The sequence below is a fragment of the Apodemus sylvaticus genome, chromosome 11, assembly GCF_947179515.1.
Source record: "Apodemus sylvaticus chromosome 11, mApoSyl1.1, whole genome shotgun sequence".
In the NCBI taxonomy this organism is placed as follows: Eukaryota; Metazoa; Chordata; class Mammalia; order Rodentia; family Muridae; genus Apodemus; species Apodemus sylvaticus.
In genome coordinates this window covers 4660493-4680082 of record NC_067482.1, presented here as the reverse complement: position 1 = coordinate 4680082, position 19590 = coordinate 4660493, and the positions used below count along the sequence as shown (strand labels likewise).

The 19590-nt window shown below is 42.7% G+C and overlaps 2 protein-coding genes across 3 annotated transcripts in view; both read right to left on the bottom strand.

Annotated features, from left to right (window-relative positions):
- Positions 1 to 13095, bottom strand: part of LOC127696623 (ATP-binding cassette sub-family G member 3) — a 48477-nt gene extending 35382 nt beyond the window's left edge. The window contains exons 1-5 of one of the 2 annotated variants that reach the window (XM_052199459.1): positions 12934 to 13095; positions 3183 to 3403; positions 1092 to 1151; positions 351 to 465; positions 37 to 93 (exon numbers count right to left, since the gene is read on the bottom strand). In XM_052199459.1, the coding sequence (XP_052055419.1) occupies positions 37 to 93; positions 351 to 465; positions 1092 to 1151; positions 3183 to 3385 (435 nt within the window). In that variant the 5' untranslated portion in view covers positions 3386 to 3403; positions 12934 to 13095. The remainder of the gene's footprint in view (positions 1 to 36; positions 94 to 350; positions 466 to 1091; positions 1152 to 3182; positions 3404 to 12933) is intronic. The other variant, XM_052199460.1, reaches the window with a different exon arrangement.
- Positions 1 to 19590, bottom strand: part of LOC127696630 (guanylate-binding protein 6-like) — a 208950-nt gene that overhangs the window by 129379 nt on the left and 59981 nt on the right. The gene's annotated exons all lie outside the window — the stretch shown is intronic.

Here is a 19590-nt window from a genome sequence, read left to right as displayed (position 1 = left end):
GACTGATCCAAAGGTTTTCATCCCACTCCCACTCGCCTGCGAGGACAGGAATTGTGGTGACTGCTGTCTGCAGTTATTTGCAGAAGACGTCTCCTAAGGAGTGGAGACAGATGCAGGAAGGTCAAAGGTGAACAACAGTGGTCCTGTAGAGTTAAGTCACAGTTGCAATTGCTAATACTGGGCCACAGATGTCAGACTCCAGGTAACGAGTCACTATGAAATGTTGGCATAGAAACAGTGGGGCCTATGTATGTGTCATAAACTCAACTGGAAAGACCCAAGTCTATAAGCTGAGCACCTGCCCATACCCAAGCAGGAGAAGTGTAAAATTGCAATCTGCTAACACTTACCTGTGGGACATAACCAGACGTACATTTGAAATTAACAGGTCGAGGTTTACCATTTACCAAAATATCTCCTGATAATCCACATGGATCTCTCCTTGCAGCTAAGACATCTAATAACCTACAAAGCGTTAATTATATTGTGTAGTTTATTTTCTCCCTTGAATGAAAACTATCATCCTTTAGTGACTCACAACAAAAATTCTGCACATTAAATAATACAGAAACATAATATAGTGAACAAATCAACAGTTTAACAAAAATAACACACACATGCACTAACACACAAACACAAGCATACACATAAACACACATACTTTTATCCTCATTATGTGCTGTAATTCAGCCCAGAATTAGGAATGTGAGACATTATTTACATAAATGCCCCCCCATGTTATCTGAACTTGGGGACCTAGGAAATGTGCTGCTGTATTTTGAGAATGAAGCCTACTTTCTTGCTCTCAGACAACTTCTACTTCATCTTCCTATTTCAATATCTCTCTGCTTCATTATCAATGTATCAATACCATATGCCAATCACTTTACCATTTCCTATTCATAAAGTGGACCTGGAGACTTCCTGTTCTTTGTGGAACATTAGAACACATCCCTCCTGCACATCATCCACAGCACATAGGACCAGACTAGCTGTAATAACAATACTTAAATAACACCCATAAAGGTGACTGGATTTAAAGCACATGAACTGGATGCAAAGGGCTTACGTATGCTTTCTGTAATACTCACAAAGATCTGCTCCCATCTTCAGGTCCCATAATGGCATTGAGGCCAGGTTTCATGATCCCACTGTAAACACAAAATCATACTGGTTTATTTTCTATTTTGAAGAAGTTACATTAGTTTAGGGTTTATACTGAAAATGCTTATTGAATTTGGATGAAATTGTAGACAGAATATAAACACAAGCTCAGAACAAATTAATGTTAACAGGGGTCTATTATTTATGAAAGATGTCAACTACAAGTGGGGACTCATCAGAAAAAAAAGTCTCAGATATCACAAAATCCCTTTTGTTTATTATTGAAACCATTTGTCTATTTTGAAAAGCAATGCATTTAAGTTTAGTGTTCCTTGATGTGAGTAGCCAGTTCTCACGAAGGCTCCATTACACACACAGTTTTTTTTTCTGCCTCACATCTGTAACAGCTTCCTGCTAATGTGTGATCAGTGTTTTCATAACCCTGTTTGCTTCTTAGTGAACCTCTACATGAGAAATCATTATTTCATAGGGCATCAGAAGCTCTGCCATTGCTATTAAAATGGAATGGAACCAAAATCAATATGCCTTTAGTAGAAATCCAAAGACTAGAAAGAAGCACTCCAGAGGACAGGAAAGCTTTGCCAGGATCAACACTCAAGAAAAACACTTGAATCAAAATAAGAAACAACAATATACATCCCGTAATGTGGTAGTTTCCTTCTCTGATACACAAATTAGAATACGCTCAGTTCAGAATCAAATTACATCATTCAGAGCAGGGACATTCCTTATTGATGTACAGAGGCAGCACAGACTCAAATCAGTCTCAGAAATCTTGTTGAATGCTTCAGAGTAGTGACCATTCAGACTGAAAGGCACATGTTCTTATAGAAGCTGAGTCACCTTCCCATTCTCATTTCACATTCAGATAACGTGTCAACCCTTTGCCCTGCCCATGCCCTTCTTAGTAAGAAATGGTGGAAGTTGTAGGTAGAGGAGCAGAAATGACCACTGCCTAGAACAGAGCAAAGGCTTGGGCTTGGGGGAAAGAGGGTGGTCAGACTGAGCTGGGGAAGCTGGGTGTGTGCTCTCTTCAGGATTTGTTACAGGCTTCGCTCTCTACTTTGGGGAACTCTGTGTTCCCACAATGATCTGTTTACTGTCAAACTTTGAGCAGATACACCAGGCCCTGACTGTCTGCTGTGGGGACTTTCCTTGCTCACATCTCATCCCCTGTGACTGACCCGGTCCGTCTGCTGGAAAGGCTCAATTCAGTTTTGGGAGGGGTGTGTGCATAGAAATGTGCACAATTCTCTTACACATTCAAATTTCTAGAATTTAAATTTTCAATACTCCTTTATCATCTCTTGATTTTAATAGTATGCTTTCAATATTACTTTTTTGTCCCTTATTTTACTGAATTAAAGTCATTTATCATGTTCTTTTTTGGTACTGTGTCAAAGGGTTTCTCAAGCTTCTTTGTATTTCCAAAGACCCAACTTTTAGTGTCATTAATGCATTCTGCTGTTCTTTAGTCACCACCCCATTAAATTCACTGTGGTCGTGAACCTATCTGTAGGTAGAACAAGGTGAGTGTGGATCGATGGGGAAGCACTTGGTGGTTAAGGGCCTAAGTTAATCCCCAGAACTAACATAAAGTTGGGTGCAGTAGTGGACATCTCTAAAGCCAGTGAAGAAAGGAGACAGAGACAGGAGAATGTCCAGCAGCTGGCAGGCTGCTAGCCGGCCATACACACCATGGAACAATCAGAGACTCTGTCTCCCAACAAGGTAAAGGTGAAGACCAAGGTTGCTCAAGGTTGCTCAAGGTTGTCCTCTGAGACCCTTGTGCCATGTGTGTAATGGCATGCACACATATGCAGACATGCATGTGCCATATACACACAAACATGCACAGACATACACACATATAAACACATGTATACACAGATACACGTATATACACTCATAAACACAAACATACACATGCAGGTATACTTATACACACACATATCCACAAATATTACATACACACACACAGCTCATTTATAAAGAGAAATTCTGTGTTTCTTCAGAGCGTTAATCCATATGGCATTGTCTTTAGCTCACGGACATACTTGATGTTCGATAGTCTTTCTATCACTTGTGTCTTTTTCCGAAGTGGAAAGCCACTCTGCACTGTTTCTCGGTAGCTGATGTTGTGAAAACTCAGCACAGCTTCTTCAGTCAGTGTCTCCGCGTCACTGGTGTTTGTTTCAGGAAGGTCACATCGATGCCTTTCTATCATTGGGATTACAGTGGGGTCATTATTGGTCGCCATCTCAGGAGGTTCTTCCTTCTGTGGGAGGAAAACCAATAGGAAGTTGAATGTCATTCGTAACTCGGATCACACTCACAGATGGTTTTAAACTGGGCTGCCATAGGTAGACTCCTTCCTGATGAGCAGAACTCATCTCTGTGATCACCTGAGGACCCAGATGAGCACAGACATGACTGAGTACATAGACCTTAGACACCACATTCCTAACAGACTAATGAGCACATTGAGCAGAAGATGAATGTTCTCTATAATTAATAAAGAAAGAGACAGATGAGGGGGCAGATTTTACTTACTTCAAAAGAACAGTATGATATAGTATGAGTTCAGAGGCAAAATACCTGACCACCAATGACAACCATTAACACTTCCCCATCCCCGTGTGTGTGTGTGTGTGTGTGTGTGTGTGTGTGTGTGTGATGTTCACACAGGCTGGCATATGTGGGAACTTGTGGGAGGCAACAAAACAGATACACATCCCGATTGAGCTATTCTACAACAGGGCAGCAAAACTACGGTTGGTTCAAGGCACACTGTCAGTAAGGTACAGATTGCTTCCGAGCACAGAGCTGATACTTAAGGGAGCCCAAGTGGGCCATTTCAATAGGGGCTGATTGTGGTCAGCAGAAATCCTAAGGATGGCCTTGAGAGTTTGTTGCCTGTGGATGTGGTGATGCACACCTCAAGCGCTCTGGTGATGGATCAGTGGGAACCCAAGAGAGGGCACTGCAGGACTCATGGCTCTGGTGTTTTAGACAAGCACACAAGCTTGGTTTCTCTGACAAGGTCTTCAAGAAACCATGTGTCTAGGTGTTCCAGGCTTAGTATGTTCACAGGCTTATATATTTGTATTAATACATTATTTAACAACTTATTTTTCAAAGTGCTAGATATTTACACACATAAGTCACAAAGTCATTTTGCTTTAACATTTGCTTCTAAAACAAAGCAAACCACTGCTTTATGAACTGGAGCCACTCATGGCAAGGCTTACTGTGATAATTACTGCCCCATAAAATACAAAGAAACACAGAGCTGGGCAGAGCCTGAGTTCTACACTCTCCATTTCTCAGATTGCTAGAACCAGGAGCTTCTAGGTTCTGAGTTTGACTGTGGAGGGAATTCAAAATCATCCATCAGAGGTCATGGTGCCCTGGATACACTGGAGGGTAGGCAGCCATGAGGGACAGTAGCAGAAGTGGGGGTGACTGACAGACACCCTGGTGGCTCAGGCTGTGCAGGAATGAGGACAGGCAGCCCTGCCTCCTGCAATCAGGAACAGCATGGCTCCTGTGGATGACTGCTGAGTCTGAGAGGTCTGAGCAGGAGGCTGGCAGACCCTGGCTTTCTGAAACTGCCTCACACTGCATGTTGCGTGTGACAGACAGGGGCTGAGAGCTCTGACGCCTGGTTTCAAGGATGACTCAGTGTCCACGGTTTCCTCCTCACTGTGTGGAGTTAACTGCCAGGTAGGATCTGAAAATCCTAGGCAGGCAGAGAGCTCGGGTCCCAGGATTCCTCCTCCTCATTGCAGAAACCCAAGCTCTGTTTGCCATCTCCACTTCCCCCAAAGCAAAACCCACAAACTGAAGTTTCCACGTAGACCACGGGCCACAGAGTCCTCTGGGCAGAAGGAAAGCGATATGCAAGGGAGGGAAGTCAGCAGCGTGAACGATGGATGCCATGTTATTTTAGCTTCAGGGTACTGTGTGCAGCACCTGAGTACTGTGCACAGCACCTGAGTACTATGTGCAGCACCTGAGTACTGTGTGCAACACCTGAGTACTGTGTGCAGCACCTGAGTACTGTGCACAGCACCAACCTGTAAGTTGGCAAGAGAGAACAAGGAGACAGACCAACTATGACCTGATGCCCCCAGACCTGAAGGCCACCATGAAAATTCTCTGAGAGCCACAAGAGAGAGGCTCTTCTCATTCCCTGCCTTCCAGACATAAAAAATGTTATGTGTTATTTTGATATTACATTGGTTTTAATATTTTAAAATGCTTTAATGGCTTTAAAAAATCTATGTCTTATGTTTACTTAATCTTGCTGTTGTTAGCTTTGAGACAGGTTGTCCTTGTATGGCTCAGACTTGTCTCAAATTTGCAATCCTTCTCCCTCAACCTCCAAGTTGGGTTACAGGCCAGCTATTTATTTGTTTTATTTACACATTTTAAACTTTTGTAACTATATTGTTTTTAATCCCCTGTTCTTTTCTCTTCCTCTCCTCTCCTTTTCCTTTTCTCTTTACTGTTGCTTTTTTACCTTTATCAATTTCTAACTTCATGTTTTATTATAAATTAGTTTTGTCCATTACTTTGATTATGCCCATTATGATTATTGTTTTTGTATTATTATTATTATTATTATTATTATTATTATTATCATTATAAGTTGGCTCTGGTATTTTTACTGTGGTTTATTTCCTCCACTTTGACCAGTGCTGGGAATTAAGTGCTCAGTAGGAGGAAGCTTGCTTAACAAATCATTACATCGCTGTGTAAAACCTACTGGTGCACAACAAAGAAACAAAAGAATGTGTGGAAACAAGGTAACACGACTTCCTCAAAATATCATAATGTGTCAGTGACTGAATATAAATGTATTTAATTAGGTAAAATGTTGAACAAATCATCAAATAGGTTAACTGAAAGTGGATCTCAACTTCAGAAAGACAGACAACTGAAAGAAATAAGCCAAATATAACAGCATATAGTATATGAGTAATAAATACTGATTTTTTGCAAGATAGACATTTTAGAAAAGTTTGCACACAAATCTTTAAAAATTCAGGAGAAAACATCCCCAATAGACTAAATGAACTGAAACGTAAAATGCCAGGGCTTCAAAGTGAAAGTAATGAGAAATTGCTCTCAGAGAGGAAAAAAGAAAAAAAAAAAATATGCCCAGAGACCTGGGCGGGGAAAGACTCCCAGGACTCAATAAGTGTGGTCTGAGCCAAAATGCCCCACAGTGGGAAGATACCACTCCCAGTAGATAGCCTGGGCCCCAAGTGGAGGGATGGAGTTCCCAACCCATCTTCAGAATTTCTGACCCAGAACTGTTGCTGTCTGAAAGAACTGCAGGGATAAAAAGAGACTGTAGGAAAGGCAGTCCAGTGACTGGCCCATCTTGGGATCTATGCCATGGGCAGGCATCAGAGCCTGACACCATCACTGATGCTCTGCTGTGTTTGCTGGCAGGAGACATAGATTTTCTATGTCTTCATAGAAAAAATTTTAATTAATTATTTTGTTCATTTATACCCAAATGTTGCCCCTTCCTGGTCTCCCCTCCCAGAGTTCTTCACCCCATGCCTGCACTCCCACACACATGGCTGTCCTTGGAGAGGCTCTACGAGCATCCGACTGAGACAGGTGTGGATACTTACAGCCAACCATTGCACTAAGGTTGGGACCCCTGTGAAAGAGTTAAGGGAAGGACTGAAAAAGCTGGAGGGGATGGCATCCCCCTAGGAAGACTAACCCAGCCTCCTGGCAGCTCAGGGATCTAACTACCAACCAAGCAGCACAAACATGTGCATCAAAGGGCTGTTTACTCTGGCCTCAGTGGGAGAGGACACACCTAATCCTGTGGGACTTGATGCCCCAGGGTGGGGATGCCTGGGAAGTGGGGCTGGCACCCTCTTGGAGGGTTGGCCTCCTGCACTTTCCTCCGTGCAGTTGACATGTTCACTGGTTGTTCCTTGATGTGCTGCTGACTCTGCTCACGTGTGGCCAGTCAGGCTGATGAGACCTGGAGGGTGCAGCTTCTCACGGTACTGGAGACACACTCTCACTGCAAACCCCCTCATCCTCTGGCTCTTACAATCTGTTTGCTCCCTCTGCTATAGTGTTTCCTGAGCCGCAGGCATGAGAGCGCTTCGTACACACAGCCACTGTGTGTACCGGTCTCCAAAGCCAGTTTATCTGTTGTGGTTTGCTGGGAGCCAGCCCCAGCAGAGGTGTTCTTTTCATCTTGGTTCTTCTTGAGGCAGCGGAGGTGGGAAGAGCGTTAGTGGGGGCAAGACTTTGTCTTATGAACTTCCGGGGTAAGACTTTCTCTTACAGAAAATTTAGGGTTACTGTATAATAAAAAGTTTACTTATCTAAATCTAAGTTACTAGGCTAAGGTAGCTGACCTGCCTTCTGTGTTCCTCTGAAGCCAGAGACTGCAGTCTCTGGCATTTAACACCTCATCTTAAAACAGCAGGAGATTAAGTAAAGGATTAGTTGCTAGAGCCTTTTCCCTATTGTCCAGATGCCTCTTGCTTGTCAGTCTAGGGGGAAGTTAGGAGCAATAAACTTCTATTGAACCAGGAGAAGAGAATAACACATGCAGAAAGAAAAACTTCTACATAAGTGAATATGCATAATCTCACATAAATTCATACATACAGCTTCATATATATTTTCACGCAGTCAGCTGGGCCCAGCTTGCATGCATTCTCGCAATTTCATACTTAACACACATACATATGCATATTCTCACAATTACACACATACACACACGTCCATACTTACATATGCATATGGAGCAAAAGATTAAGCACAGGTGCAGAAAGAACTCACTCATTCTGGATGAAAAATGGACTCCAATATTTATTGCATCGAGGAAAAAAAAGTTTCTATCCTTTCAATGCTAAATGAATTAAATCCATATTTGTAAGAAAAAGACTTTGTTTCTCTTAATAAGACTAAGCCTGCCTTGTCCTTACCCTGGGACCTGTCCTGTCCGTGGTGAGGAGAAGCCGCCTGCTCCTTCTGCTCTCGCCAACAGCTTTGTTCCTCTTTCCCCCTGCATCCTGTGCATTGTTCTCTTAGTTATTTTGTTACCTATAGCTTCTAAGTCATTCCACTCTGCATTCTCCTTCTAATCTTCTCTTCTGGCTAAAAACTTCTCCTCAGTTCAGTTCTTCTCTCAGCTCTGTTCCTCTCACTAAATTCTTCTGGTCTGACTTCTCTTGTCCTCAGCCCTTAAACATCTTTCAGAATACATGATCACGTGTTACAAAGTTCATCATAAGTTCACAAGTCAGAAATTGAAACAGAAGTTTACAACAGAAAATGTTTACATGCATTTCCATTAGGAGTAATTATCTAGCTATCATTTGTCTTCTCTACAGGTTCGTAGAAAGTTTAAAAGCATAACTAAGTTATAAGAGAAGTTTTGTATACATAAAGTGAGTCAATATTTTATCTTCTGTCCTAGCACCTACAATAAATCATTAGTTCCCTTTTTATGACCTTTGGTTAATCATTTTACAACCTCTTGGAATGTGATCTGAGTAGGAGAAAGTCTGGTTGCCATCTAAGAGCAATAAACTTGTGACTCTTGGGAGACTGCAGAGTTCTCATTGCAGTTTGACTACAGAAAAGGACCATTATAAAAGAGTTTAATAATCATAAATATAATTTTAATAATCCTTTAGGATCATCACTAAAACTTAAGTCATCAATTTGTCTACATAGCATCACTACAAGACAGTATATCTTCGTGGATCTACAGAGATCTGCTCCAAAGGGGCGTTTGATTACTTATTGATTATTATAAATGTATAATAATGACAGGAAAAGCATATAAATAGCAGGAATCTTTCCTAAAATTAGTCCCCCACAGCCTTGCTGAATGAGGGCTCACCTGTCACAGAATATATAATAATCCGAGGCAGGCATTTCAGGATGATCATCTGCTAGTATATTAGCTTGTCCCATTATGGCTCCTGACAGTGGCTTTCTGTAGCAGTCTATCTGTTACCAAAAGAAGTTTCCTTGATGAAGGGTAAAGACCACTCTCATCTATGAGTATATGGAGCGTGTGAGTGCATAGAATTGTTAAGGACTATGCTTGTTTAGTAAGTTAGTGGTTATAGATTCTTCTCCCAGTAATTAGCACAGGTTACTTACCTAGTGTAGTGGCTATTCCTGGTTGTCAATTTGACTATATGTGGAATGAACTACAATCAAGAATTGTAAGGCTCACCTATGACCCTAATCTGGAGGCTCAGAGATATAAGTTTCTGACCTGGATCTTGGCATGGAGATCTTGAAGCACAGAGGCTATGAATTCCAGAAGATTAAGACAAGGAGATCTCCACGTTCAAGGTCATCTGGGATTAAAGGCGTGGTGGCACACACCTTTAATCTGGGCCACACCCTCTGCTGGAGACCTACAGCCTTTAATCTGGGCCACACCCTCTGCTGGAGACCTATATAAAGACATTGGAAGAAGGAAGACTTCCTTGCCTGCTTGCCTCATGGGACTGAACAACTGCTAGATCCTTGGACTTCCATCCACAGCTGCTGCTGACCATTGTTGGAGAGTTGGACTACAGACTGTAAGTCATTGACAAATTCCCTAACTATATAGAGACTGCCCATACGTTCTGTGATACCTAGGTTTCCAGTACCAGGCATTATAGTATGCCTATTGCTGAGTAGGTCTTAAGCCCAAAGAGACTTGTTGGTTCCTGCCGAGGTTTGTATGCCACTACTGCACCCACGGGGCTACGGTTCAGGACATTATCAGTCATTGATACGCTTCAGGAGTGGCCTCTCTTGGTAGGACTGTTGGTTCTCTTCCTCCTTTGGAAGCATGCATGGTACCTTCTAGTACCATAAAAGCTAGTCCTCAGGGAGAGAGCGTTCAAGTCAATTCCAGCACAGGCGCCCTGGAAATGCAAGTATTTCAGCAATAGCATCTAGAAGATGATGCGCCAGCTAGTACTCAGCATGGCAAAACACAGGAGAGACTGTACCTCAACAAGGCCTTACAAGTTATCCTATGATCTCCCTCCACACACAGTGTCCCCCCTTCCCTCTCCCACACACTGAAAGGAGCAAGAGAAGCTGTGGAAATGCATCTCTAGGTTTAAATAAGCAGAGCAGGTGCTGGAAACGTGCTTGTGTACTTCTGAATGTGCCCAGAGCCACAGACTGTGCATAGTAAATCGACGGGGTGTCTAATGTTAATTCTGGACTAACAAAGCCAGTACTAAAGAGAAAAACTGTGATGCCACAGTCATCTACACTATCAATTTTTGGTTCTGAAGCAATGTGGGCAAAACAATCTCTTGGAGAAGAAATTTTAGCTTCATGTGTATCAATGTAGCCTGTGTGTGTGTATAGGTGTGTGTGTGTGTACATGTGTGTGTACATATGTGTATGTACATGGGTGTGCGTGTGTGTATGGGTATATGTGTGTGTATATGTCTGTGTGTATATATATATGTGTGTATGTGTATGTTTGTATGTGTAAGTGTGTGTTCGTGTGCATATGTGTCAGTATGTATGTGCGCATGTGTGTATGAATATGTGTATATTTGTATGAGTTTATCTGTATGTGTGTATATATGTGCAGTTTCTATATGTGTATAGGTGTGTATGTGGTATATGTTTGTATGTGTGTATGTGTGTGAGTATGCATGTTTATATGTAGGTATGTGTGTGTATGCATGTCTGAGAGTGTGTATATGTGTATACATTTGTATGTGTATATTTGTGTATGTATGTATGTATGCATATGTGTGTGAGTGTATGTGTATATTGTATATGTGTGTATGTTTCTATGTGTGTATATGTATGAGTGTGTATATGTGCATATGTGTGCATATGTGCATGTTTGTATGTGTTTATATGTGTATGAGTGTGTGTATGCGTGTATATGTGTGTATGTGTGTATGTGTATGTGTGTGTGTAAGAGATGCACAAGGTAGGATTTTTAAGTTCTTTAATTTTTGTAATCCACTTTAATTCTAATTAATTTCCTCAAGCAACTGATTCAAAGACTTCCTACTTCAAACAGTTTTCAACTACAAACAAACTTAAATAAAAAATAGTCAACAAAATGTCCGTGATGACAGGAAACTGTGCTGCACTGATCCTGGTTCTCATGCACTGAATGTTACATGGTGTCCCCAAAATATATGCAATGTGGCACAAGGTAGGATTTTTAAGTTCTTTAATTTTTGTAATCCACTTTAATTCTAATTAATTTCCTCAAGCAACTGATTCAAAGACTTCCTACTTCAAACAGTTTTCAACTACAAACAAACTTAAATAAAAAATAGTCAACAAAATGTCCGTGATGACAGGAAACTGTGCTGCACTGATCCTGGTTCTCATGCACTGAATGTTACATGGTGTCCCCAAAATATATGCAATGTGGCCACAAGGTAAGTACTTACCAAATACTTACAGAACATGAGACTCACACACCCACATATGAAATCTTAGTGCATCTCTAAGTAAGACCTGCTCATCCAGGGTGTCTGTACCTCACAGGGTAAGGAAAATGACAGCCACAGTTGACCCTGGCGTGGGCACTGCTGCTGGCATTATGGGATGGTTCAAAGCACAGTCTTCCTTTGAGTCTCCTCTACACCCAAATTAACACACGCAAGAAACCTTCCCTCAAAACCAAACAGGCAAGAGCCTCTCTGCAAACAGCGCGCTTCCCTTATTGTTCCTGAGCTGTGGGGCTGAGCAACCCCTTCTAGTCATGGTCACAGTAACGCACCTTAAGGGGCTGGAGCTAGGGCTCAGCAACTAAGAGCACATACCCTTCCTATTCCAGCCCCTGCCCAATGCAGGGACTCACAACATCTACAACTCCAGATCAGGGGACGCAGTGCCCTCTCTGGCCTCTACGGCCCCAGACAAGCACACAGAGCATGCAAGCACACACACATGCAAGCAAAACACTCAGACACACAAAACAAAAAATGAATCAATCACTTGAAAATGCAACTTTCACCTTCGAGGGTCCCTCAGTGCACCTGTGTCCCTTCTGATTTCTCCACGTCCATGGCTTCCGCATGCCCTCCATTCTAGTTTACATTTTATTTCTGTTTATTTCTCCCCTTCTCAAATGCTTCAAGGATGCTCAGCCACAGTATGTGCAGAAATAAGTTCTGCGTGTGTTTGTGTCTTAATGCACATTGATGCAGGAGAGGCACGTGTTACACCATAAGGAGATCTCACGTGTAAATGCACAGGCTGGACACACTGTGCTTAGGAAAGAGGTGTTCCTATGAATCTTTCTGTCTTTCTAGAACTAATGAGTGACTACATTTCTTGTGCTACAGAAGAAAATAAAACAAAATAGCATCATGGATACACAATCCACTAAAAGATTTGCAATCTAATGATTTTGGCCTTTAATTTTTCTGTCTGTTGAAACCTTTTCAGCACTATCTGAGGAAGACTCATAAGAAGTTGATGAATGTCTGTATATCAAACTAGAGATTGCTGGACAATTTTTATATCATGGGACAAATAATAAACTGCCCAGCTCCCTTAAAATAACAGTGTTAACAAGTTTCTTATGAACTTCTGGTATCTCTGCTGCTCAGTAAAACTTTTACCTGCCCAACACCAGCTTCATACATTTGGAAATCAAAAGTTGTACATTTCCAACCTGCCCCAAACAGGACTCTCAGGACTGCAGGATGTGACCAAGTTTCTTTGCATTTCACGCTGTCAAATGAAGCTGCAGGGGTCTCCCAGCCCTCTACTGCACTCTTCTGCATCCTGCTCTCCCACACTCACCGCTGACAGAAAATGCGGGGGCCCAGGTTGCTACTTGCACAGGACTTGTTGCAGCTCTGCTCTTCTGAAGACAAAACGCAAGAGGCTCTGGCTTCTGCTCTGCAGCACGCTTGGAGCCTCTGTGGTCAGGAGTAGCGGTCTGGGAAACTGAAGAGGAGAGGAAGTAGAGGGCAGTAGGGCGGAAGTGGGGCGGGTCGCGCTGTAGGGAAGATGCCCTGAGGCGGGGGTGGGGGGGGTGGGGCGGGGAGGCCTTGGGGCAGGGGCGGGACGCGGAGCCGTAGGGAAGGGGCGAGCCATAGGGAAGGGGCGGGACAGGGGAGTCTCCGTGGGGCGGGGATTGGCGTGGTGCCTTGGGGTGAGAGCTCACCTTGGTTGGGGTCCAGCCAGATCTGGAGACCTGGGCAGACATTATATATGCCCTAAATCCGGCTCACATCAGGGATGGACCCCCGAGAAGCCAGCATCCAGGAAGAAACAAAGCCAAAGATAACAGGTCCTGTGGTGCATTTTGAGTTGTTTTGTTTTGTTTAACAAATGGGAGAAAGAAAACAGGAGAATATATGTTTATCGCAGAACAGGACAAACATGGGTCAGGACGACAAAGGATATATTTTGTTAAGCGACCATGTTATTAGTATAATTTGATTTATAGCTTTTTTTATATATATATATCTGAAGAGACCAATTAAGAAATAATTCAGTGTTCACGATTGTAATCCCTATAATTGAGGGACTGAGGCAGGAGGTTGGGAGTTTGGGTGCCAGTCCTAAACATCGAACTCTATCTCGAAAAGAGCGAAAAGAGGACACAGTGACTGAGCTTGGACTGTTAACCTGGGTCAGACTGTGCAGTGTGTGTACAGCATCGGACGCAATGCTGAAGTCATCCAAGTAAAATTCCAGTACTCAAGACGTTTTTAACATTCAAGCATGGATTAGGAAGGGAAGTACAAGTCGCACCCCCACCCCTAACCCCCACTCCCCACCCAGCACTCCTCATCCCCATTCTACAGTTTTAGCTTCTAGATGTGGCCTCCTGTCCTGGAATGAAGGAGATGGTTTTACCTCAAAGCAGACTAAAACCTCTTAATTATTTTACTTATTTTTATATGTGTGGACATTATTGCCCACGTGTATGTCTGTGCCTGACACAGACGCTCCGGTGCCTGCGGAGGCCAGGGAGGGCTCAGGAGTCCCTGGAACTAGAGTCACAGATGTTGTGACCACCCATGTGGGTGCTGGGAATAGAACCCAGGTCCTCAGGAAGAACAGCAAGTGCTCTGTACCATGGAGCCATCTCTCCAGCCGTGACTGAGTGCTTTGAAAATCGATTACGTGCCTGCAGTTTCTGGTTTGGTACGAGGACAGAACCATTAAGCGAATCCTCTCACTTTCTTGGAATAACTCCTAAACGGAAGTTTGTCAAGTGACTCCTCAGTTGTGACAGTGAGGTACTAAGGATCCGTGCCATGAGCTTGCAAATAAAAGCTATGAGATTGCTGCAGAACTGACATTCAGTTTTTAAAATTATTATTATTATCGTCATCATTGTTATTATTTCATACGTGTGTACACGTGTGATGTCGGTGTGTACACATGCTGCAACGTGTCTTTTCTGGTCTGGTCTCTTTGGTGTTCTGTGCACTTCTTGTGTCTTTCCTTAGTCTGGGGAAGTTCTCATCTATGACCCTGCTGGTCTGCTCTGCTCTATGCCACTGACTCGGGCTTCTTCTCCTCCCCGGGCCTGTAATTCCAAGGTTTGGTTTGTCCATGGTGTCCCTCATTTCCTGGGTGTTCCGTTCCCGTGTTATTTTCTTCTCCGTATTCCTTGATTATTTACTCTAGATCTCTGCTTTAACTTTGAGTCCTGATCTTCTATTTGTCAGGGTTTCCTGCGGGTTCTAGCTGAGTTACTAGACTCCCCCTCTCAGCTTGAGTCCTCCTCAGTGTTTCTGTCTCCCCATGGAGTCCTGATATCAAGCCCAGGCCTGTCTTCATCATTTCCTTCAGCCTGGTTTGTGTTTTCTCTGACACCACTCAGGCACTTAGACTCCTTCTCCTCAGACTCCTTCTCCTCGATTCACTGAGCTGTTTCTTTGCATCCTATTTAAACACCTTGAACTCTGATGTAATTAAAGAAGTTCTTTTGAAACTGGAGAGATGCCTTAGAAGTTAAAAGCACTGGCTGTTCTTCCAGATGGCCCTGAGTTCAATTCCCAGCAACCACGTGCTGACTCACACCATCTATAATGAGATCTGATTCCCTCTTATGGCCTGCAAGTGTACATGCAGACAGGGCACTCACTTATATAAAATACATACATGAATAAATCTTTTTAAAAACCATTAAAGAAGCTCTGTAAAAAGTATTTCCCTGAAATGGCAACTATCACTAATAGGTGTGTTATAGTCTGTGGATTTTCCAGAAAACAGTGGTTTTCCTTACTTAGACACAAATAACAATATTTACTAAGTTAGAGAATATCAGAGTCTAACCAGAGTCACTATGCTAAATACCTGAGGTTCCCAAAGCTCTCACTGAAAATATGTGAGCTCTGAAGTGAGTCTTTTTTTTTTATTAGATATTTGCTTTATTTACATTTCAAATGGTATCCCCTTTTCACATTACCCCTTCATCCCCTCCCCCAATTTCCTGACTTGCATTCCCCTATTCTGGGGAATCAAGCCTTCACAGCACCTATGGTCTCTCCTCTCATTGATGTATGAAATGGTCATCTTCTGCTACATACGTAGCTGGAGTCATGGGTCCTCTGAGGTGAATCTTTATAAGGTCATTTGATGGTTTAAGTTTGAACCCTGGGGTTCCTACCCAAAGAATAAAATCACAGCCCCCATCTCTCTTCTCTCCAGCCACTAATTGTAAAGTAAACAGCTCTCCCCACAGCAAGACATCCTACTACAGTGGGCCAGAGGTCAGAGGTCGGGCTGCCCTATTTTTAGGACCGATTTGGAAATCTTGTGTCCTTAGAACCGATCTAGCTCATAATAGAAGATATCCATTTTGCCACAGCATTCACTGGAGTCTTCCTCACAGAACCTTTATCCCAACCAGCACTGGCTTCAGACCCTTCCCAGGAAAGCATCACCCTTAGTGAACTGCTCTGAAGACTGTTTGCCTTCCCTTGGCAGCCCTGTCTTCACAGCATGTTCACATTCCCTTTGTTTAAAGGTTCTCACTCTCTTCACTTTTAGGTATTTGCATGTTTGCCCACACACATGTAAGTGCACACCATGTGGGTGCAGCACGCACTGATCCCAGGAGAAGGTGTCAAATCCCCTAGAACTTAAGTTAAAGAAAGCTGTGAGTCACCATATTGGTGCTGGGACTCAAACCCAGGTCCTCAGGAAGAGCAACCAGTGATCTTAACCACTGATCGTCTTCCAGACCAATCAGGTATGTTTTTATGGACAGACAATCGTCACATTATAATGAACTTAAATCCATTTTTATAAACAGACAGTAAACTGAAAATGATGGAAGTCAAAACCATACCTGACCTATGGTCCATCTTCCTCATTTTATCCCTTTTTTATTAAATCACTTCTCATATGTTGGGAATGAACATACACACCTTGAACCGCAGCACTGTGGAAGCAGATGCTTTCCTCATGGCCTTGAAGATAAATGATTTGCCATAAATTTTATGATTGTACGTGCCATCTCCCATGTTAGAAAAGCCTTTTAGGAGTAAGAACAATTTTACTGGCATTTTGTTTGTTTCCCGACCTTTCTTTTTTTTTCATTGTATACTTTCTTTATTTACATTTCAAATGTTATTCCCTCTCCTTGTTTCCCCTCCAAAAACTCCCTAACCCTTGCCCCCTTCCCCCTGCTTCCTAACCCACTCATTCCCGCTTCCCTGTCCTGGTATTCCCCTACACTGGGGCATTGAGCCTTCTCAGGACCAAGGGCCTCTCTTCTCATTGATGTCCAACAAGGCCAGCCTCTGCTACATATGCGGCTGGAGTCATGGGTTCTCCATGTGTAGTCTTTGGTTGGTAGTTTAGTCCCTGGGAGCTCTGGGGGTACTGGTTGGTTCAAATTATTGTTCACTGGCTTTCATACTTTGTGGAAAATGCATCCTTATGATAGAAGCAAACACAGTCTGGCTTGTGATGGTTGGCACAGCTGGTTCCCAATTTTAAGATGATGTGGTAGCCATGTATACTTTTTAGAAACTGTACTCTCATTTTTAAGTGTGTTGTTGTTCCTTGTTTGTATGTTTGAGCCGGATCGTCATGGACCAGAAACAGTGAGTTGCTCTGTAGTTCAGGTTGTCCTCGAACTTGTGGTCCTTACTCCTTATTCCTTACCCCTTACCCCTACCCCCTACCCCTTACCCTTTACCCCTTACGCCTTACCCCCTACCCCCTACCCCTCACCCCTTAGCTCCTCCAGGCTTGCATCACCACACCAGGCTACACCCTGAACTGTGAATTTTGATATTGGCTGTACTGAGCGGCTGCAATAAGCTGTGGCTCCCAGTCTGTCACGTGATCAGAAAGACACTCCAGTGACACAACCCGCTGCTCTGCAAGCTCTTGCCTTCAGACGTCCAGTGCTTAGGTATGGTAAAGGCATTTGTAAACTGTCAACATTTTCAACTTACAGTGGATTTATAAGGGTGGGTGTAATATCCCTATAGGTATCTGTATATAAAAACACAGAGTACAAACCTTTACATATAGGGGAAGGAAGCCCATGATGTGAAGATAGGACTGGAAACTTCAACAAAGTGACAGGACTTAACATTAACTCACAAAAATCAGGAGCCTTCCCGTACACATATGGCAAACAGTCTGGGAAGGGAATCAGGGAAACTGTGCCTTACTTCCCACAACAGCCTCAGATAGATGGCAGACTTGTTTAAGGAGGAACCTTCTCAGGGAAATGGCTAAAGCAGAGCAGGAGAAGGCAACACTAAAGGGGGCAGTATGCTCCTTCCTTACAGTAAATACTTTCACTTCTGCCAAATTTCCCAGAACTACAGTAGTTTTTAAATATTTCTCCCCAGGAATAACTTCTCAAACAGAAAATATCCGTTGTCTTTTTCATTACCGTTGAATACCCAGTAATTTAGATATGTAGCTCCTGAGTGAGCTTGATTGGACATCTAGAATTTATTATACTTCTATTGGTTGTCAAGTAATTAGAGTAGTATGACACCTGGGACTTGTAAGAGGAATTATTTCTTACACAGAGTACCACGTTTGCAAGTAAAATTGAGCATGTCTAACTGAGTGTGTGGGCTGGCATGTCAGTGTTCTCCAAGTGTGCTTTATGCAGTGAGAGCCCCTTTGCCCAAAATAGCTCTCCCAGCTTGTCTCCCTACCTAAAATCTGTCAGGGAAGTTGTTGGTAACCTTTTCAGAGTGAGAGCTCCTATAAACACAGTTTCACAGTCCCCTCTCTGAAAATTCTTGAATTCTGAAGATAATAGATAGATGATTCATTGGTAGAATAGAATGGAACAGAAATTCCAGGATCTATACCAATCAGTATACACTGAAAAGCAGCAGAAAATGTGCAAATTTGTTTTTACTCAGTAGCAAGGTTCTTTGCTTGAGCAGGACTGTGAGCCCCTGATGTACATACATAGTTTAATCGTGTCAGACAATGAAAGTTCTGCGGTCTGCACAAAAGGAATCGCTGGCCCACCTTACAAATTACAACACACATTCCACTTTTGAGATGGAAATATCCTGCTTTTTTTGTTGGACTTCTCCTGAAAGCTCAGGAACTCTCAGAAATTGAAATTTGTTTACCTTTCTGCCTATAAGAAAGACCACCCTTCCTGTCATTCATTAATCACCAGCACCTGATGTGATTTGTTTGTAGCCTACACATGGTTTCCACCGAACACATACCGAGGGTAAAGACCTTTCAAATAAATATCAGAGAGAAGGTGATTTCTCAAAAATATGATTTCTAAGTACAGGCTCTGTTTGACCTGAGTATCTACCCTCTCTTATGTACAACAAAGTATATAATATTCATTCTTAGCTCAGGTTCCTGACAAGTTCCGGCGTCATAGATGAACCACCACCTGTCACTATATAAAAGGGTGCCTGGCATCACACAGGAACGAAGAAAGCCAAGATTTTATAACTTGTATTAGCTGAAACTCCACCTCTCAATTTCAAGACAAAAGTAACTCACCATATGCTCTCAGTAAAGATGGACTGCTGAAGGATATTTCACAACACTGTGAACCCCGAGATTGTGTTATTTACTGAAAAAAAATTGTTTCTAGTTGCAGTGAGCTTCAGCCCTTAGCACACAACTTTAATCCCTCTGGAATACAGATATGCCCTTAGTAAACACCATTAATCCTAAACAGTGAAGGTAGAGTCAGTTTATAAAAGGAAGCACCCGTGTTTGAAAATGATGTGTAACTGAGTGGCAGACAAAGTGATGAATGAAAGAAAAATTCGATAGGACAGAATATGCCTAACTGGCACAAGAAGAGAAAGGAAAAAGAGGCTACTACGAGAACACGGAGAGAGAAAAAGAAGGAGGCAGTCTTATTGAGAGAGTTTTACAGAGACAAGTTAAAAAGAGAACAATCTGGACACGGGTGAAGACAGGCTAAGCGAGAGAATGAGAAGAAGCCAGGATATTAGAACAGATTGCTAG